This window comes from Ciona robusta, chromosome 9, assembly GCF_009617815.1.
Source record: "Ciona robusta chromosome 9, ASM961781v2".
Classification (NCBI taxonomy): Eukaryota; Metazoa; Chordata; class Ascidiacea; order Phlebobranchia; family Cionidae; genus Ciona; species Ciona robusta.
This window is the reverse complement of record NC_143243.1, coordinates 4,463,101-4,485,074: the sequence shown is the minus strand read 5'-3', so window position 1 is coordinate 4,485,074 and position 21,974 is coordinate 4,463,101. Positions and strand designations below refer to the sequence as shown.

At 32.9% G+C, this 21,974-nt stretch overlaps 1 protein-coding gene across 1 annotated transcript in view; it reads right to left on the bottom strand.

Annotated features, from left to right (window-relative positions):
• Window positions 1-134: 134 nt before the first annotated feature.
• Window positions 135-21,974, bottom strand: part of LOC149731163 (cilia- and flagella-associated protein 65-like) — a 26,513-nt gene continuing 4,673 nt past the window's right edge. Inside the window, exons 8-40 of the mRNA XM_089884738.1 lie at window positions 21,721-21,846; window positions 21,330-21,442; window positions 20,624-20,732; window positions 20,226-20,341; window positions 19,551-19,700; window positions 18,833-18,981; window positions 18,104-18,230; window positions 17,442-17,586; window positions 16,684-16,823; window positions 16,225-16,362; window positions 15,772-15,864; window positions 14,431-14,580; window positions 13,669-13,893; window positions 12,628-12,792; window positions 11,974-12,128; window positions 11,437-11,576; window positions 10,705-10,785; window positions 9,896-10,163; window positions 9,131-9,246; window positions 8,542-8,669; window positions 7,950-8,060; window positions 7,268-7,459; window positions 6,658-6,819; window positions 6,216-6,359; window positions 5,457-5,573; window positions 4,489-4,710; window positions 3,541-3,770; window positions 3,028-3,144; window positions 2,440-2,587; window positions 1,997-2,053; window positions 1,531-1,634; window positions 706-855; window positions 135-300 (exon numbers count right to left, since the gene is read on the bottom strand). Of these exons, the coding sequence (XP_089740864.1) occupies window positions 201-300; window positions 706-855; window positions 1,531-1,634; window positions 1,997-2,053; window positions 2,440-2,587; window positions 3,028-3,144; window positions 3,541-3,770; window positions 4,489-4,710; window positions 5,457-5,573; window positions 6,216-6,359; window positions 6,658-6,819; window positions 7,268-7,459; window positions 7,950-8,060; window positions 8,542-8,669; window positions 9,131-9,246; window positions 9,896-10,163; window positions 10,705-10,785; window positions 11,437-11,576; window positions 11,974-12,128; window positions 12,628-12,792; window positions 13,669-13,893; window positions 14,431-14,580; window positions 15,772-15,864; window positions 16,225-16,362; window positions 16,684-16,823; window positions 17,442-17,586; window positions 18,104-18,230; window positions 18,833-18,981; window positions 19,551-19,700; window positions 20,226-20,341; window positions 20,624-20,732; window positions 21,330-21,442; window positions 21,721-21,846 (4,688 nt within the window). The 3' untranslated portion in view covers window positions 135-200. The remainder of the gene's footprint in view (window positions 301-705; window positions 856-1,530; window positions 1,635-1,996; window positions 2,054-2,439; window positions 2,588-3,027; window positions 3,145-3,540; window positions 3,771-4,488; window positions 4,711-5,456; window positions 5,574-6,215; window positions 6,360-6,657; window positions 6,820-7,267; window positions 7,460-7,949; window positions 8,061-8,541; window positions 8,670-9,130; window positions 9,247-9,895; window positions 10,164-10,704; window positions 10,786-11,436; window positions 11,577-11,973; window positions 12,129-12,627; window positions 12,793-13,668; window positions 13,894-14,430; window positions 14,581-15,771; window positions 15,865-16,224; window positions 16,363-16,683; window positions 16,824-17,441; window positions 17,587-18,103; window positions 18,231-18,832; window positions 18,982-19,550; window positions 19,701-20,225; window positions 20,342-20,623; window positions 20,733-21,329; window positions 21,443-21,720; window positions 21,847-21,974) is intronic.

The following is a 21,974-nucleotide window of genomic DNA, read 5'->3' as shown; positions in this document are numbered from 1 at the left end:
AACTCAAGACGTTTCACAGCGATTATGACGTAATATTGCTTTCCTGTCTGACTAGTCACGTGTTAAAACTGGTTGGTCTAGCGCCCTCAAGTAAATAACGCAAAACTTCTTTTTTACATTTCAGTACAAATATATAAATATGAAGAATTGTTAGATAAAATAAAATCTTCACACAAATATTTTAAAAATACAAAACATATTCATTGTGATTTAGCAGAATTTCCTCTTTTGGCCGAACTTTTGCTGTGTTGGCGACGACGTCTACTGTTCGAGGAACCACTCTTGTGCGACAACGATGAGCTGGTAAATATTCACATTCTTTGTAAGCCACAAGTTAAACATGTTAATAAATCTATTCTACTTTACTGAGATTTAAAATCCAGATTTTTTACAGATACCGACGCCGTAGCACAGTTGGTTAGTGCACCTGCTTATAATCCAGAGGTAATGGGTTCAAGGCTCTTAGCTGCTACCATTGTGGGCGTATGTGTCTTTGAGCAAAACACTTAGCGGCAATTGATTCAACCCAGGAGTCATTAATGAGTTGTCCAAATTGTCAGCCATACAAAATAAAAAATAATCACCCATAAAGTTACATACATAGTAACTTGTTAGCAGGCACGAGGTGTATAAAACAGAACCCTTATTATAACAACTGTCATTTTCCAGCCACGCAAAAATAAATACATTTATTCAACCCCTAACCTGCTGCTGGCACTTTGACCGCGAGATGGCGGTAAAGCGACAACACGTGGACGAGCAGTAAGTATGACATCACCAGTTAACGCTTCATCGATTATGTTACTGATTGTAGAGGAAAGTATTTCTTCCAAAATTCCGCCAAACATTGGACTCCTGTAAATATTATATTATTTCTTTTTTGTGAATATCATGTTATTTCTTTCTTGTGAATATCATGGTATTTCTTTTTTGTGAATATCATGGTATTTCTTTTTTTGTGAATATCATGGTATTTCTTTTTTGTGAATATCATGTTATTTCTTTTTTGTGAATATCATGGTATTTCTTTTTTTGTGAATAACATGTTAATTCTTTTTTGTGAATATCATGGTATTTCTTTTTTGTGAATATCATGGTATTTCTTTTTTTTGTGAATATCATGGTATTTCTTTTTTGTGAATATCATGGTATTTCTTTTTTTGTGAATAACATGTTAATTTATCAATGATAGACTGTTTTTTAAGTAGTTGCATTAACTATAGTAGTTATTATTAATATTAAGTGCAAATGAGGCAGATAAGTAGAAAAAAAAACATTGATTGATAATTTTTCTATTACAAGCATTTTAAACCCATTAGTTGTAGCTGAAGCAAAATTTTTACCTCGACATTGTTAAAACCTATCTAATAAAAGCAGTACCAAATTCTGTTCAAAAACAGGAAATTTAAAAAAAATGAAAATCTGGTTGTGTTTAAAACTTATTCAGAACATGTGATGTTGTTTAAAATTAGAGTTGTTTCATTATAGCTCCTCTCTAGTTAATGTAAAAACATTTTTATCAGGTCCAACCTTTTTATTTCTTGTTCTTGTATTTGTTTGTGAGTACACGAGAGCGCAAGTGATTTATTATCCGAAGCTGTTGTAGTGTTTGAATCATGTGACATTGGACGACTCTGTAATAAAAGATTTTTTTTCAATCTATGTTACTGTAACCGAGAGGCGTATGAAGCTAGGCAAACAAATGACAATCATCATCACAATTAAACATAAATAGCTCGTTTGTCTGCTAGGTGTAGTGACCACGATTTTTTTCTTTTAGTTAAATGTAAATATGTTTTTAACTGGAAGCGTGTTTTAACAACTGTTATTTTGTTGCTATATTTTTTCAATCTTTGCTACCGTAATCCAAGGGGAAATAAAAGTCATCATCATAGAATATTAAGGACAAAATATTGTGGTATAATAACAATCTGCAAATACATTGTTGCATGAGTACTTAATTTTGTTTTAACATATTTTTTAACACACACGTTACCTCTTCACTTTGCTTCAGTATTTCATCCATTAGTTTCTTCGGCGTTTTAACAGAAACCTGAATTTTTAGATTTCTTGGTTAAAAAAAATTAAAATTTAAGATTACTTGGTTAAAACTTGAATGGCAGCTGTTATTTTTTTACTGTATTAACATTGTTATACAAATTTTTAATTACCTATTTGTCTACTACAGCTGCTTTATGGCGTAAAAGTACAAAAAACAAATCGTTTTAAAAAACTAGTACAACTTAAACATAGACCACCCTAATTTTCATTGTAATCATTTTACGGTTATCGGGTGGTCTACAATTCCTTGATTTTGTTCTTGGTTAATATAAAGTAACACTGGTCACCTAATTTTTAGGAAGAATCTTGACCATTTCTCAACTCAGATGGCTAATTACTCAGTTTAGAATGGAAAAAATCCAGTTTAAAATGTTTTACCTCGTCATGTGGTGTTTCCTTCCCTTCTTCTTTAGTTTTCTCAACTTCTTCAAGTTCTTTCTCTTGTGCAAGTTGCGGAAAGTATGGAATTGGTTCGGAACCTGCATCTTTTGCAGCAACTTGGAAAGTCGGATCATCCAATAACCCCCTGTCAATCAAAATAGTTAAATCAGCGGCGGACACAATTTTTGCATCTCCTATAAAAATACTACTCTTTTTTTAGTTGACCCAATGCTGTAATTGTAATAACTAATAAATAAATAGTAACATTAACTTCATTTGTCTATTCGATTACGGTAGCGAAGATTTAAAACTATTTTAAACGAAAAGACAGGATATAACGACAAAACAACAGTTGTTAAACGCACTTACAATAACAAATATTTACACTTGATTATTCGGCTTTAAAGAGCATTGACTGAAAGATTGGGTCATGATGGGGGGTTAAAAACATATTTACACTTAGTTGGAAGAAAATAAGCGTGGTCGCTACACCTAGCAGACATACGAGCCCATTTATGTTTAATTATTATCAAGTTAAACTTATATTAGAAACAAAATGATAATCATTATCAGTCTGTGATTTACCTGATGATATTCGACATGACTGATGTAATAATTTCTTTTTCTTCTTCATCACAGATAGTCAATGAATATTGTTCACTTGGGGATTTTATCGCTACAGGACAACTTATTTGAAGCGTTCTGTGAAAGTGCAAAAAAATATATATAAAAAAATTAAGAATTTGACAATTTTTTTCTGCACAACTTTACATTTTTTAGGCAAAAACTTAACATTTTATTAAGGTTGGTCTTTTAAAAATAGACAAATTAAGCACTAGAATAAATTAAAAGTTCTGCAACATTAAATTTGGGCAAGTTTTGATGTTTTTAAATTACATTTAAAGAGCATGTGGAATATAAACGGATTAAAACTTAATCAGTAAAATTACATGTTACATTTTAAGGGACTTCAAAGGTGGCGCTTTCTGTCTATCTACGGATTAAAACTTAATCAATAAAATTACATGTTACATTTTATGGACTTTAAAGGCAGTCGTTTTTTGTCTAACTACTTGTATTTTAAACCTAGTTTAAAACCTGTCAATAAAATGATTTTTGCTTTGCTCGGCGAAATTGCTTCGAAATTCTGCGATGCCGTGTGTTCTTGCAGTGACTCCGAGGTGGAAGATAAATGGCTGGGGGGGTTGGGGTTGAACCCACTCGTCGGAATCAGCTTTGTGACGTAACAATCGAGATCTGTTGCTTGGCAACTTGACTGGATCCTCAAATCTGATTGGCGGGAGCGTTTGGAAAGTTTTGTAATCCACCTGTGAGGTGTAAAGTTGTAATGGGAAGAAACAAGTGTAGCGTTTATGAATTCATATTATTAATAAATGAAATTTAATTTCTTCTTTTTTGGCACGTATGTAACTTTGTGAGTGATTGAAGTACCTTACTTTAACCTGACGTGGCCGGAAAAACAACAGTTGTTAAACACGGGTGTTCTGTTTCGTACACCTCGCGCCAGCTTATGAGTTACCATGTATGTTACTTTGTAGATGATTATTTTGGGGGGAATTTTTTTATTTTTCTATGTATGGCTAATAGTTTAAACAACCCATTAGTGACCACTGGGTTGGAGCAATTGCCGTTAAGTGTCTTGCCCAAGGAAAAATACGCCCACAATGGTAGCAGCGACTAGCCTTGAACCCATTACCTATTGGTTACAGGCAGGTGCGCTAACCACCATGCAACGGCGCCGGTCATTTGATTATTATTTTAAGATTTTTTTTTAACTTTAAAATAGTGACTTTTTTAAGCAAGTACCCAGCAACTGTGCCACAGTACCCATGCATACTAATTAAGTATAAAGTTAAAGCTGCATTTTTTTTAAATAAACATTCTGTTTAAAAGGAAAATATAAAAAACACAAGCAAAAAACTAAAAGCTTGCAAAAATTAAAAAAAAATTCTTAACTTTTCATTTTTTTAAATAAAAAATGAAATATAATAACACCAGCAAAAAAATCTAAAACTTGCAACTTACTTGTGCAGTAGATAACTGACTCTCTGTTAGCCTCAATCGAGAATTATTTTTGTTTAAGATATTTTCAAGATTTCTTCGCGGTGACACAGATGACGCATGAGTATCAGTTGTGTCAACAATGTCTTCTTCAGAGATGACGAATTCAACAGATTGTCGTTCCTGTTCTGCCTCCCAAGCTTGAAGTTCAGTTTTGAAGTTTGACATTTTTATTTCGTCCACCACCTTAAAATATTAGGTGTTAATCTTTCATTACTTCTCAAACCATATTGTTGTCCCCTATAAAATTGCAAAGCTGTCTATATGTTATCCCCTTTAAGTTGTATGTTTGTGTCCTCTTTAAACTCCTTAACTTTCTCCCCATTATTTTTTGTATATATGTTTTCCATGTTTTATTCTATGGGTATATAACCTTAGCTTTGTGGGTTTTTTGATTCATTACAACTATGTGATACTGGTGTCAACATCTTTTTGAACTGAGTGACCTTGAAACTTTCATAAGGCAATATAAGAACAAAGAACATCACACATATAATACACTTGGGTAAGTACTTTTACAATTTTTATAATTGACCCAAATTGTAAGCAAAAGTTTAAAGGGGCATACCAAGGAATTTAAAAATTTGTATATGAATAGAAATACTCAAATGGGATAAAAAGGCACCACCAAATTTCCAGAAAAAGACAACCTTGTTTAAAAATTGGTGTGAAATTGAATCACTGGACTAAAAAAAACCTTATTTTTTGCGTTCTAGTGATTTAATTTCAAACATTTTTCCTAAATCTCTGCCTCTATCTATGTAAAAAAAATGTTCTATCCTTTTCCTTGTGTTTTTTTCTTTGATTACAAAAGTTTGAAAATGACCTTTTAAAACTGATTTTCACACTATCTGTTACAAGCATAAAACGATAGTTTAACTTTAACTAAAATAAATTAAACCGCGATACAGAAGTTTTCACATACACAATACCTCGCAAATCAGATCCAAATCATAAAATGCAGGTTGACCAGTCGCGTAGAAGGTAACTTTTGTCATCTTTGATTGGCCAGGCTTCAGGTAGCCATGGACTGGTTCAATACGTAGTACCTGCATTAAACTTCATTTACTTTTACAAATAAAACTACCATGAAAAACCTATATTCGATTAATATTCTGTTATATGTAGGTGAGGTCCTTGTCAGGGACTATGGATTTAGGCCAGAGTTGGCCCATTGCCCCAACATTGTATATGATCATTCTATTGTATATGGGTGAGGTACTACAGTGAGGCACACTATAGAACCGAGATTTAAGGCAGAGTTGGCCCATTTTATTTTTGTATTTTATTCTTAATTGGTAAGGTTCTTGTCAAGGACCTGAGATTTATGCCAGATTTGGCTCATTACCCCAACACCCGGAAAGCTTGTTTAAATCTTTTATGCCCCTGGTGCCGTGCATCGCAGTCAGACGTTTGTTTTGCACCACTTTTTATCCTTGCAAGCTTACGAGTTACCACACTTTTAACTTTGTGTTACCAGTTCAATGACTTTTGCTTTGATATAGCTTACAATTTGGACAACCCATTAGTAACTGCTGGGTTGGAGCAATGTCTGTTAAGTGTCTTGCCCAAAGACACACACGCCGATTAGCATTAGTACGGATGTCGTTCATCAAACTAGGGAAACTTTGGTTTTGATGTAGGAGCCTAAACCACTGAGCCACGGCGCCAGAAATATAAAAAAAACTTACGTCATTAACAACATCTGAAGCTGCGTGCCATGAATAAGAAAAATGCCGATCAATGGATTTATTGTTGAGGAAAACTATGTGACGAGATCGACTGAACAACGGAACATTTCCAAAACTAATTCGCTCTTCGGATAGAAATAGTAACTAAAAGGTAAAGGCAGTTTATTTATTATAAAAATAAATTGTATGTCTTTCAAATAAAGTAAAAAATCTTAAATTGTATGTCTTTCAAAACAAAAAAAAAATATTTTTTTTAAGTTTTAGATAAAGTACATGTGGCAGTAATGGTATAATAACACAACTCATAAAAATGACCAACCAAATAAAAGGGAAAAAAACAACCAAAAAACATAATTAAAATTTAGTTGTTGGGATACCCTTGTCCTAATGAATGGCAGAAAAAAAAAATACGTTTTTAGCCAAAAGATTATTTAAAACGAACCTGTCCAGGAACAGGAACTTTTTGTTCACTTGGTACCGAGTTATATTCGGGATGTTGATCCATAATTGCCATTGTTGATCCCATTACCCTCGTGTCGTACCCGATTCCATTGAAAGTTATTAATGCAGATTCACCACCAACAACATTTATTGGAATATCCACCTACATTATTTGAATACATTAATGTAACTTGCTTTATCCTCGCGTGGCAGGAAACGACAGTCGTTATAACAAGAGTGTTTATATTCCTTATGCCAACTTACAAGTTAACATGTATGGTATTATTTTTTGGGGAATATTTTATTTTTTTGTATATGGTGTTAATTTGGACTACCTATCAGTGACCACTGGCTCGTCACTGCTATCATTGTGAGCATTAGTCCTTGGGCAAGACACTTAACAGCGATTGCTCCAACCAAGTTAGACAACAATGAATTGGAGCAAATACCATTAAGACAATACTCTATTCTATATGTGTTAAGTCCTGCAGCGAGGCACGTTATGGTTTTTTTAGACTTTAAAAAAAAAATCACCGTTCGATAAAATCACCGTTCGCAATAATAAATATCATTCAAGACGTTTCAATTATAATTTACTATGCAACACTCACAGTGTAAGTTTTGCTTTCAAGCGGGGAGAAAATCCATTCCAAATCAGCTGAAGTCCCTGGGAGGATCTCTCCTCTTGGATTGAGACAAGTAAGAATGGGATGGTCATAGTTGGAGGATTGTAAATCATGAAGAGGAGCGAGATTAACCTCATAAATGAGAGCCATCGCTCCACCATTGTACATTTCATATAACTGAACAAAATATTAAAAATAAAGCTGTGAAATTCATTGAGATGAGTGGATCGAAAATAAGGTTTCGGTTTTTATCATCGAAGTTGGAAAATATTTGTTTATAGATAAACTGCATGAACATTACTTGTATGCATTGGTAGAAAGAATTATAAAAAAAAATATATATTTTTTTTAAAATAAAAAAATGCTGACAACCAGACAAAAAGTGAAATGTGCCAAGTCATACACACTTGGGTTTGAAAAATATATACTTACTGAACATCAATTTAAAAAATATATTAGTTACCCTATAAAGTTTTATGCAACAATTTAAGCTACAAAACTACACTGAGACAAAGCCTAATTAAAACTACACATAACAATAATAACCCCCAAAGTGGGCACGAGGTGTATGAACACCCATGTTATAAGGTCTGTAGTTGCCCTGCGACGCGAGGGGAAAAATCTTACATTCATTTAAAAATATTGAAAAAGATATAAATATTTTTACTTGTTTTGGAGGATCAGGGCCTCCTATACGAATTGGAGCAAACGTGTGTTCTGTTGCTGGAAAATGAAGATATCTTCGACTGGCTTCAACAGTAACTCCAATAAAATTCAACTAAAAATTTTTTAAAGTGTTCTTGTATTTAAACAGAAGTGGCTTTTTGTTTGTCGGCTAGATATTGCAACCAGGCTTTTTTAAAATTAATTTGAAATATATTTTTAACTGTAAGTGTGTTTTAACCACTGTTGTTTTGTAATTTTTTTCTCTTTTCGTCGTAAATATTTTTAAATTTTTGCTACAGAAAGGAAAAATATAACTATTATTATATATACTTGATAATATTTAAACATAAATGACTTATTTGTCTGCTAGGTGTAGCGACCAAACATTTTCTTCCAATTAAATGTAAATATGTTTTTATCTGTAAGCGTGTTTTAACAACTGTTGTTTTGTCGCTATATCCTGTCTTTTAGTTTAAAATATTTCTAAATCTTTACTACCATATACCAAGAGAAAATATTATAATACAAACACAAATATTATTATGTGAACGTTTATAAACAAACAGTGAAGAAAACATGATTAAATTACTAACCAGGATTTCTCGTCCGTTTTCAATTTTGAGTAACACAGGCAACCGGTGTGTTCCAGCAACGTCATGTTTGTAACTCAGCACAATAACCTTCTCTTCACCAGCATTCAAGACTCCATTGTTTGGACTCACTAAAAATAATTAAAATGATTCTATCAGGTTGAATGTAATGTAACTTGCTTTATCCTCGCGTGGCCGGAAAACAACAGTTGTTAAACACAGGTGTTCTGTTTCATACACCTTGAGCCAGCTTACAAGTTACCATGTATGTTACTTTGTGGGGGATTTTTTTGGGGGATTTTTTTTTATTTTTGTTAATTTATGGCTGATAAATTGGACAACCGATTAGTAACCACTGGGTTGGAGCAATTGCAGTTACGTGTCTTGCCCAAGGACACATATGCCCACATTGGTAGCAGCATCGAGCCTTAAACCCATTACCTCCGGGTTAGAAGCAAGCGCGCCAACGACTTTGCAAGCATTGATTACATTTTAAAAAAATTTCAGACTCAAGTTTAGAATTGGGACAAAACTTCAGAATTAAAACGGTTCTATAACAGACAAAACAGTGCCACATTAAATTCCACGAAACCTGTAAACAGTTGATTATCTTGAATATGCAACTCATGAAGTTCGTCTTTATTAAACTCCCCAGTTTCTGCCCAATATCCCATCTCTATTTCAAGGTCTTTCGGGAACAGGAAATGCCTAAACAAAACATTTTATAGATTCTTTAATAAAAAAAAATAAGTAAAAAGAAATTTATGTAAAAAATAAAATGCAAAATGCGGATGTGCAAAGTCGTAAATATTTTTGAGCAGGCACTGAACATCAATTTAAAAAATACATAAGTTACGCCAACGTATTTTCTAAACATTTTATAGATTTTTTCTTAATACTGCATGACAGAATTCCTGTGTTGGCTTGTTTGTATCTATAATAACAGCCGGGGTTAATGGGCCAAACTGGCCTAAATTCCAGGTCCTCAACCATATAATATAAAATACTAGCAGCAACAAAAAAAAATTTCTTTTACTTTAAAACTAATCAGATACTAAAATTACTGGTGTTTTAATTTTCAATAATAAGTTAATAACTAATTTTTTTTTATTAACATAGTGGGGTTGGGAAAGATGGGACACTTTATCATTCTATTTTTTTCGTCCGATTTGGTAGTAAACAAAAAACATTCAAAGGAATATAAAACCGTATCCTCACAACTCCCATAGACCGTTGTTAAATGTTTAAAACACGATCAGGATATTTAAATATTCTGTGCTAAAGATGTCCCATCTTCCCCCACCCTACTATATCTAATTTTCAATAACATAGAAATATAATAAGATGTCATACATACCACTTGGTGGCAACGCAGCCCATATTCTTAACCATGAGACTAACGTAACACGGTTCGGAATCCACCGAGGCGGCTCCAAAGTTGAATCCAAGAACTGACTTTGTGTGGACACTTGGCCGGCGCGCTGGGCTGTGTCTCGTCTTTATTGAATGTATCAACTCCATTTTATCTGGATCACCATCCAGGCATAAGTTGAGATGCTCGACATTAAACCACCTCCATAACTGAGTTTTCCCAACACTTGAGCCACTTCCAGAGGATCGAGCATCTGTTAATAATCAACAACACGTTGTGAGTTAACCATAAATGGCTCGTTGTTTGTCTGCTAAGTGTTGCAACCATGTTTTTTCCAACTAAATGTAAATATAATTTTAACTGTAAGCATGTTTTAACAACTGTTGTTTTGTCGCTATATCCTGTATTTTCGTATAAAATGTTTCTAAACTGTTACCAAAGAGACAAATAAATTTTTATTGTTATTATTGTTTGGAAGTCGCTATATTCTGTTTTTATGGTTTAAATACTTTTTTAATCTTTGCTACTGTAACTCAATTAGCAAATAAATTAATATTATTATTTTTGCTTGGAAGTAGCTATATTCTGTTTTTTTAATTAAAATATTTTTTTCAATCTTCGCTACTGTAATTGTAGGGACAAATAGAATATTATTATTTTTTTGTTTGGATGTAGCCATATTTTGTCTTTTTAATTAAAATATTTTTCAATCTTTGCTACTGTAATTGAAGAGACAAATAAAGTATTATTATTATTTTTGTTTGGATGTAGTTAATTCTAAATGCAATACATACCAATGACAGCCAGCGTTGGGTAAACACCTTCAGCAGATAGTTCACAAAGTAAAATACGAGAGTTGGAATTGATACTTTTCCCTATAAAGAGATTTAATTAATTTGAATAGAAACTTGGAAGTTTAAAAGTTGAAAAGTATAAAAAACATGCATAAATTGCGCAAATAATGTGAGAAGGTAAATGTAACCTATTTTAATAAAACCAAACAAATAGGTTAAACCTATTGAAAAAGTGAACGCTTTTGAAAACATAATGATGGCAGTTGGACTACTCTGTTTCTATGACTCTGCAAATACTAAGTTCAAAGTCAGGTTTTATTAATATTATCTAGGTGTGTGTTCATAAGCATGATACGGATAGGTAATTTCTCCAACTCAAGTCACTATGGGTTTTACAAAAAATAGAGATATTTCAAAAGATAGCCCATTAAGTTGCAATTTCTTACTGTTAAACACGCACAGGATATGGAGACAGTACTTATGGTGCACAATACAACATTAAGTTGTAATTGATCTTTAATAGCTTATATGGTATAACAAAAATGTAGAGTATTTCTGAAGTTTTGTCAGCTGTCTGACAAGACTTCAACAGGAAATGTTATTCACTTTGTTTTTTATACCAGGTGAACCTCTAAAAGATTAATTACAACATCTCTGGTAGCACTAGTAACAGAATAGATTTGTAAGGTACCATTTAGGGTTGGGTATATTTTAATGCATTGGAAACAATACCTTCTGCGTTTAACAGTTCATAATACAGTGCCCATGTATAGAGAACTCTTCTATAAGGATGAGCAGATGCAGTGATGTAGGTTTTTGAACGACCAGAAACCACTCCTTCTGATTTACTTAACGTTAAACCAATTGGTTCACTGTAAATTTTAAAATTATATTAGCTGAAATATCTGAATGAATGTAACTTGCTTTATCCTCGCATGGCCGGAAAACGGCAGTCGTTATAACACAGGTGTTCTGTTTCATACACCTTGTGCCAGCTTACCAGTTACCATGTATGTTATTTTGTAGGGCTTTCTTTTTTTATTTTTTTTATTTTTTTATGTGTGTTTGATAAATTAAACAACCCATTAGTGACCACTGGGTTGAACCAATGGCCGTTAAGTGTCTTGCCTAAGTACACACATGTGCCCACAATGGTAGCAGCGAGAAGCCTTGAACCCATTACCTCTTGGTTAAAGGCAGGCGCGCTAACGACTTTGCCACAGCGCCGGACAAAGAATAATAATCTAAAAATATTATTCATCAAAATACTTTTCTTTAGGTTCTTCTCCATACTGGCAATTAACGAACTGTTCAATGTGAAGCTTGAATTGTAAATCACACTGTGAGTCGTTGAATAGAACAAGTCCTTCAGATAGTTGTGAACCAGCGATCACACATCCAAAATCAACATGACTTTTCTCACACTATTATAAATTAAAATATTTAATTTATAGAACGATGGTGATAATATATTAAAGTAAATTCAGACAAATTTAGACAAAATGGCTCTGTGACTTGTAATTAAAAAAAATCTAAATAATGGAAATTGTTTTAAAAACGTAATAAAACAAGTAACACAATTATATTTTTTATTTATTTCTTCAAAAGCGGTAGCGAAGATCATATCATACTATTTAAAGAAATAAGAGAAAGGAATCAACTGCAAAACAATAGTTATTAACACGGTAACTTGTAAGCTGGCATGGGGTGTATGAAACACAACAACTGTGTTTCATACGACTGTCGTTTTCCGGCCACGGCAGAATAAAGTAAATTACAAAGTAACATACATGATAACTCGTAAGCCGGCACGGGGTGTACCAAACAGAGCACCCATGTTATAACGACTGTGGTTTTCGTGAAGATAAAGTAAGTTACATCCAAATTCAAACTACTTTTTATTTTTACAAGTAGAATTTTTACCTTGATGTCTCCTTGGTTTCCCTCCCCAACCACACGTAGAATAAATCTCTGTGCAGCAGATGGATCATAAACAGGAAGTGCGTCAGGCTTTTCATGCCATGCCAAACATGAAGGTTTGAAAACAAACTTCTTAACAGATGTTGGTTGAAATGACCATGAATGATACTAAATAAAAAGAAGCTTTTATTGATGGATTTAAAGTAAAGTTTTAAAAGCGAAGATTTACGTTTAACACGAAAGTATAGAATATGTAAGACACAAATAAAACTTTGTATAAAAAATACACACACTACTATATTTCTTGGATCATAGCTCTCTCCTACTATGTTTCATTCTGTGTTTTTTTTTAGTTATCATTTAAATAATTAATATTGGGTGAATATATTATTTTAGAACCGTTACTGCATAAGACTGATCATTTACATTTTAGGGAAACAGGTCCTTATGTACCGCGTTAGCACATTTTGAGCTTTTGAGTTATTAAATATAATAATAATAAAATAACTTTTATTAAATCTTTTCGAAGAGATATTGAAGATTAAAAAATGCATAAACAAAAATACAGGGTATAGCGAAAAAAATACACATTTTCAAACATGTTTACTGTTAAAAACATATTTACGTTTAATCAAAATAAAATAAGCGTGGTCGCTACATTTTAAACATATTGTGCTCTTAGGGTGTTGCAAAGTCACTATGCACTGCTGTTTTTTTTCTGTTTAAAATAATGTTAATATAAAATAATAATATAAAGTTTAAAATAAGAAGGCTCTAAGTCTGTATTTATGCTAACTGGGGTCACTTTCAACATCATTTATAATTGTTATTAATATTTATCCTGGATTTTATTACATTTAATTACAAAAAAAAGTATTTATTTAAAAAAAAAAGCATTTATTTACAAAAAAAGCGTTTATTTACAAAAAAAAGCATTTATTTAAAAAAAAGCATTTATTTACAAAAAAAGCGTTTATTTACAAAAAAAGGCATTTATTTACAGAAAAAGCGTGATCGCTCGCTACACTTGTCACTTAATCTAACCTGTATTTCATTTGGTTGTATCGTTCCTTCATTTGGTGACACCGATAAACATGATGCATCCTCTTTTTTCATAACCCATTTAAAATGAATTGGTATCCGACCTATATTTTGAACATGATATTTTCCTTCGTTCTTCGCGCCAATACATGTAGGACGGAAGAACAATTCCCCGCCGTTGCTAAGCAACAGAGCAGGTTGTTCACCAGAGCCAATAAGTCCTAATACCTGTTCCACATTTCAAGTAAATTCTATATGATATTAACATACTAAAAAGTAATTATTTTTGATGCCAAATAATTTTAAATTACCAGAAACATTTAAATATTTTTAAAAATATATTATTTAGAGTGAACATTAAGTGAAATATAATATAAATCAACAAATGAATTAATGTAATTTATTTATCCTCATGTGGGGGCAACAACAGTCGTTATAACGCAGGTGTTCAAATAAAATAATGCCAATAACGCAGCCAATTATAAACAAATAAGAATAATGAAAACTTTATTTGTCTCTTGATTACAGTAGCAAAGATTTAGAAAAATTTTAAAAAAGACAGGATAAAGCGACAAAACAACAGTTGTTAAAACACGCTTTTAGTTAAAAACATATTTACATTTAATTGGAAGAAAATAAGCGCGGTCGCTACACCTAGCAGACAAACAAGCTATTTATGTTTAATTATTATCAAGGTATACACATCTACCAGTATTTAAGTTAGTAGATAAAATAAAACAACTTGGTCTGAACAAAGTAAATCACCTGATCATGCGTTGGGTTTGCATTAACTCTTAATGTAACATCTCCATTATAAACATTGGCATCACGTGGAACGTAACGTAAAGTTGAAATGTTGTAACGCGATCGAATCAAGCCTTGTGTTGGTTTCACAGTAAATGCGTCATTCGATTTCTGCAATAGTTAATTGAATGAACGAAAGGAATGCATGTGACTTACTTTATCCTCGCGTTGCTGAAAAAACGACAATCGTTATAACACAGGTGTTCTGTTTCATACACCTCGGGTTTACGCCCACAACTGTGGCAGCGATGAGCTTTGAAACAATAACCTCTGGCAGGGTTACAGGCAGCATGCTAACCGTTTGCCACGTCGCCAGACAATTGAATTAGGAAATCAGTTGTTTTATTGAATCAATATTAATACAGATTAACATAACCTTAAAGTGGGTCATGTATATTTTTTGTCCCCAAAAGTAGAAAAAACAAGTAACATTACTTTTATTGAATGTCTAAAAACAGTTGTGAGAATGTAGTTTAGTAAATTGGTATGAAAAGCACAGGTAAAAATTATCACCTTAATATCTTCTTTAGCGGCTCATATGAGACAAAACACAGTGTATTTCCTACATTTACTGCACGCAAATAATCGCTAAAACAATATGTGTAAATAATCGCTAAGACATGATTTAGATTTAATGAATAAATGTAACATGCTTTATCCTAGTATGGCTGGAAAACGACAGTCGTTATATAACACAGGTGTTCATACACCTTGTGCCAGTTTACGAGTTACCATGTATGTTACTTTGTGGGTGACTATACTTTTTTAGGCGGAAGATTTTTCTTTTTTATGTATAGCCGGTGATTTGAACAGCCCATTAGTGGCCACTGGGTTGAAGCAACAAGAACATTTATGCCCACAATGGTGGCAGCGACAAGCCTTGAACTCATTACCTCTGGGTTAGAGGCAGGCGCCCTAACCACTTTGCCACGGCGTTAGACCACATTACTCCTGGTAGCAGAAGTAACGAAATATTTGTCCGGCGCCGTGGCGTAGTGGTTAGCGCACCTGCCTGTAACCATTAGGTAATGGGTTCAAGGCTCGTCGCTGCTACCATTGTGGGCGTATGTGTCCTTGGGCAAGACACTTAACGACAATTGCTCCAACCCAGTGGTCACTAATGGGTTGTCCAAATTATCAGCCATACATAAAAAAAAAAATTCCCAAAAAAATAATCACCCACAAAGTAACATACATGTTAACTCGTAAGCTGGCACGAGGTGTTAAACCCGTGTGATAACGACTGTCGTTTTCCGGCCACGCGAGGGTAAAGTAAGTTACATTCATTCATTCATTCATTACCTGAAGATATTGATAAAGTATCGGAGCGTTGGATTTCTTTTCAAGCAAGATAGTTCGATATGAACTTTGGTTTGGTGGAACTGGTGGAAATGACTGTGAAAATAAAATAAAAAGGAATTTTCAAACATCTGCTTATTACAAAAATATATTTGGGAATAATAAAAATATGATAACTTTATTTGTCCTGCGATTACGGTAGCGAAGATTTAAAAATATTTTAAACAAAAATACAGAATATAGAGATAAAACAACAGTTGTTAAAACACGCTTACATTTAAAAACATATTTTTGCGAACTAAATTCTATTATTCTTGTATTTTACGATAGTCAACCAAAATACTTAATGTACCTTTACAGTTGGTTTGATTTTTAATGTTAAGGTTAGAAAATGTTCATTTATAGCTTACTGATTTAAAAATATTGAATTAATGCACAAAAAAACACAATATTTACCACTTTATTTGTACAAAGCTCAATTTCGGGAATAAAAGTTTCATTGTTGCCAGTGAAGGTGTGAGCGGAAACATCAAGTGTTAACAACCATGGTGGACAAACAACTGTCTCGTCAACTAAACGATAATCCCTTTGACACTGATAATAGATATAGAAGTAAATGACATGAATGTGAAAAAAAAGTGAATGACGAAAAATAAATTTAGACATAAAGACGAAAAAATAAAAAAGTGAATGACGAAAACAAACTTAAAGGGGAATGACATAAATGATGAGAAAAAGAAAAAAAGGAATGACGAAAAAAAAATAAAGAAGTGAATAACATGAATGACGAAAAAAAGTGAATGACAAGTTTTTTTGCAAGTATTTTTGGTATTTCTTTTTTTTTTGTTATTTCTTTTTCCCACTTCTTGTTTGAATCAATGTTTTTAGACTTAGATTAATATGCTACCTACCAACCTTATAAAACACGTAACATTCCAGTTGAGTGCCATAGAACTGGTTTGGAGCGGTTGGTTTAAAATGAATTCGAAAATCAGTTGATTTCATAGCGGGCACATCGCATGAAGAAGAGGAAACACCAAAAATTTTGTTTTGATCTGTGGAAACGCTTGGTTAAGTAAAGTGCTTTCACGCAAACTTTTGTTTCTATTAGAAGTTTAACTTGATAATAATTAAACATAAATGGCTTGTTTGTCTGCCAAGTGTAGCGACCAAGCTTATTTTCTTCCATTTAAATGTAAATAAGTTTTTAACTCTAAGTGTGTTTTAACAACTTTTTTTTTCCTAAATCTTGTCTTTTCGTTTAAAATATTTCTAAATCTTCGCTGCCGTAATCGAATGGATAAATAAAGTCATTATTATTAACAATTGTTTAAAAATGACTTAATAAATTCCGCGAATCTGACCCTGATCTGATGTTCATATAGTTGAACCTGAACGATTCTTGTATAGTAAAATGCAGTAATGATCTGGTGCTACGAAAACGTAACCAACAAAAATCAAGTCCAACCACTAGTGGTAATAGAGAAATATATTTCGCCTAAATGGCATCGTCAGTCTCTTATTCAAGTAGAAAAAAAAAATAAAAATGGCTGCATTAGTGGCAAAAAACTATTTGTTTAATTACAATTTTACAAACCTTTAATTACTAGAAGAAAATGGCCAAAGAGACAAATAAAGTTAAATTTTTATAAAATATGAATTTAATTCTTTACCTGCCACCCATACAGCTGTGACGTTACCCCGGGTGTGATTGGTTAGTTTCACAATGGCATGACAAGCAACTTCTTCATCTTTATTAAACTGAACTTGTCCAAGAAAAATGGAAATTTTGTCCAATGATACGTGTGGTGGATTATGCTGATATAGTATAAAAAATAATTAGAATTACTCTTGACAGAAATGAATTTAACTTGTTTATCCTCACATGGCGAGGCAAGGGCAGGTGTTATAACATGGGTGTTATGTTTTATACACCTTGTGCCAGCTTACAAGTTACCCATGTATGCAACTAATTTATCCTCCAGTGGCCGGAAAACACAGTCGTTATAAGTTATAACACAAGTGTTCTGTTTCATACACCTTGTGGCAGCTTATGAGTTACCACTAATGTACTTTATGGGTGATTGTTTTTTTCTGTATGGTTGACAATTTAGACAACGCACTAGGGCAACAGAAGTTTTTCGCACAATGTGCAAAGAAGTTTGCTCGTTAAAAATGTGCACATTTTCAAGCACATTGTTTAGGTCGCACATTTAAATGCGCACATTTTTAACAAGAAATTTTTCGCACATGGTGCAAAAACTCTCATAACCTCGTCTGCACTAGGGAGATATTAATATAATGCTTATAGTTTTTTATATTAAAAACATCTTACAGTGACACAGGTGGTATGGCCATCGTCAAAATATTCATCCATGGAATTCAGGGCAACATTTGATGAACTTTCTTCTTCATTGGAAAAGTTAAAACATCCATCGGAATCTTTGACTATTTTCCCTTCTCTGAAAAAACAAAGAACATAACTTTTTTTTTCAAAGAACATAATGTTTTGTGGTAAAAAAAAACACAGTATATGTATCAAAAAACATAATTTTTTGTGGTAAAAAAACATAGTATATCAAAACACATAGTTTTTTTTTATCAAATGTGAACCATACCCTAGAAAATCATCAAATGTGAACCATACCCTAGAAAATCATCAAATGGGAACCATACCCTAGAAAATCATCAAATGGGAACCATACCCTAGAGGTGATTAATGCACTCCAAATCTCAACAAAGTTGTATTTATGGTAAAATATTAGGCACATTAGTTCTTTTTTTTTCTAATTTTTTCCGCTTTACAGACTCAGCAAACCCTTTTTTTTTCTGGAGCACATCACTAATATTAACTATCTAGGGTGTTTGAAACGGACCACCCGTGTTATACCAACTGTCGTTTTCGTGCCATGTGGGGATAAAGCAAGTTACATTTATTCATTCAAGAGACTTCTGTTGAGGTAACTAACTTCAGCCTGCATTTTTTGTATGTGTGGCTGATAATTTTGACAACCCATTAGTGACAGTAATAAACCAATGTTTGCTCTCATCCAGTTTAACAAACCTGTATTGTTGGTGAAGAACATCTGGAGGAATGAAGGTTAAACCACGAGATACGTGGGTTTGGTATCGATGAATATGACTTGGTTTCAACAATGGTGGTTTGTTAATTTCATCATGACTTGTACCAAGTAATTGAAGGAATAATGGCTCCTGGAATAAGGTATATTAATATACTAAAAGTATAAAGAATTCAAAACAGGTTCTACTACAACACTAATTTGTTGTGTATGACCTAAGTCTTAGGAGCTAAGACCTACGGCGTACTACGCTGCGGGACCTAATCATATTTAATAGAAAAAGCACATGAAATGTTGGGGAAATGGGCTGATTCTGGCCTAAACCCTAGAACACATAGAGTGCCACAATGCGAAACCTCAACCGTATTGAAAAAAAGCACATATTATATTAAGGTAATGGGGCTACTACGGCCAAAATTCTAGGACTCATAGAGTGCCATGCTGCTGGACCTCACCCAACACCTTTTGCACACAATATCTAAATATCCTGATCATGCTTTAAACAATTAATTGCGCTATGTTAGAATCGTGAGGATGCGGGTTTATTATTTTTAGAATGTTCTTTGTTTACTAACAACTGGTATGAGAAAATAGAATGAAAAGGTGCCCCATCTTCCCCAACCTACTATATGTTATTGTCCTTGCATGCTAGTTTTGTGAAGGTGATCGTTTAGTACGTTTATAATTCAATAATAAAGTTACCTGATCATGGACAAGAATGACAACTTTCCGGTAATAGTTAATTGAATGTTGGGGGCAGAAACGAAGAACAATCGTATGGGATTCTGAAGTTGAGATGTTGCCATTGTTTTCATCAGCAGTAAATACACCATACTCGGTGTCTAGAAGAATCTAGAATGATATAAAGTAAACAGTGAGTGGGTTAAGAAGTTGTAAAATTTTCCCCCTATTACAGTGCCTCTATATCTATCTGGTCTCATTTAGAAAATATTTTTACCAAGTTTGACCAGAAAAATGAATGCTTTGTCCTAGCCTGGCCCTTTGTCCTAGCCTGGTCCGAAACTTTGTCCTAGCCTGGCCCGAAAACAACAGTCGTTATAACAGAAGTGTTCTGTTTTATACACCTCATGCCAGCTAATGAGTTACTAGGTATGTTACTTTGTGGGTGATTATTTTTTGTGTGACTGATATTTTTAGACAACTGATTAGTGAGCAGCGAAGAGCCTTGAACCCATTATGTCTGGTTTAGATGATAACAATAAAATGAAATAACAAAATTTATACATTGAAATGGAAATATCCCTCTAATCACCCAAGCTTAGTAACAGACAAAACAAATATGACACAAAAACCTATTCTGGCTAGTCCTTATGTGTGCAAATTTTGGTTTTCAATTTTAGACCAAAAGAAGGATACCTGGTAATAAGCTTCACAGTGAGATGCATTTGTTATTTTAAATGATCTGACAACAGTACATCCAGGGTTCACAACACCAAAACTTATCATTGAAGTACTGATTGTTACAATTGGCCCTGAAAAATAGGTTCTGAAAAATAGTTTGCCCGGAAATTCTGAGTACAGATACTTTTTTAATTTAAATCTATGATGCCAAAAGTTTGTTTAAAAGCTCAGGTATTTGTTTTATCATTTATAGGCATTTGCAGAATGAACATGTGTGAACTGGAAAAATAGTATAACTATTAAAAAAAAATTTAAATTATTTTTAAATTAATAGAAGTTCTACATTTGTTTGACACCACCAGATGTATATTTCAATTCTACAAATAATTTTATATTCCTTTTTAACTACATACCGAGACAAGCTCCTGTGCATTTTAATGTTGACTTGCTTATATCACCAACAGCACACACTTCAAAATAACCAGTGCTTGTTTGACCAGCTAATTTCGGTTGAAATTTTATCTAAATTAAAAAAATAGTAAAAACTCTTTATTTAGCAAGAATTTTTGAAATAATATAATATATATTTAATAATAATAGTATAATAACTTTATATGTCTCTTTATTTGCGGTGGCGAAAATTTATAAATATTTTAATTAAAAAGACAGGATATAGCGACAAAACAACAGTTGTTAAAAAACGCTAACCGTTTCAACATATTTACTTTTATTGAAAGAAAATAGGCGTGGTCGCTACACCTAGCAGACAAACGAGCCACTTTTTTGAAGTTAAACTTCTAATAGAAACAAAAATTTGCGTAACGACATCTAAAATCTTATTTTATCTCAAAAATATTTGTAACAAAATATAATAGGGTGGAGATAGATGGGACACCTTTAGTACAGTGTATCCAAATATCCTGATCATGTTTTACACAATTAGCAACGGTCTATGGGAGGCGTGAGGATACAGTTTTATAAATATTTGAATTTTCTTAGTTTACTACCAAATTTGAAGCGAGAATGGAATAATAAGGGGTCCCATCTTTTCCCACTTTACTATATAACTATCATCAATATACAAATAAAATTTGCTGTTAAACTTAAACATAGAATTACCGGGATTTGTGTATTTCCCATTGGAGGAACGCACCCCCCATCAATCGTGCAGTGAAACGAGTTATCCAACCCCAATGAGTTGTTTAACCGATTCACTTTAAATGCAGCTTTCACTATAAAACATAGCATAACTAGCATAACGGCACTAATGGGTTGTCTAAATTGCCCCAACTGAGTGGTCACTAATGGGTTGTCTAAATTGTCAGCCATACTTGTACAGAAAAAATACACCAACAAAGTTACATACATTCGAACTCGTTAGCAGGCACGAAGTGAATGAAACAGAACACCTGTGTTAAAACCTTCATTTCCCAAATTGCTTTTAAAATTTAAACTGTTGATTTTGATAGAAAAAATAGACCCTCTAAATGCTAATAAACTTAATAGATACCACTTGATAAATTATGAACAACAACATATTTCTCCATTTCATGATAAATATTAACTTGTCCAAAATCAATGTCGACTGAACCATCATTTCCATCTTTACATTCAATGCACAGGTGAGGATATTTTCCTAAAATGAAGAACTTAATTAATTTCCATAAATATTATACTGATGTTTTAACAACTGTTGTTTTGTTATGTTATTCCGTCTTTTCGTTTAAAATATTTCTGAATCTTCGCTACCGTAATCGAAGACAC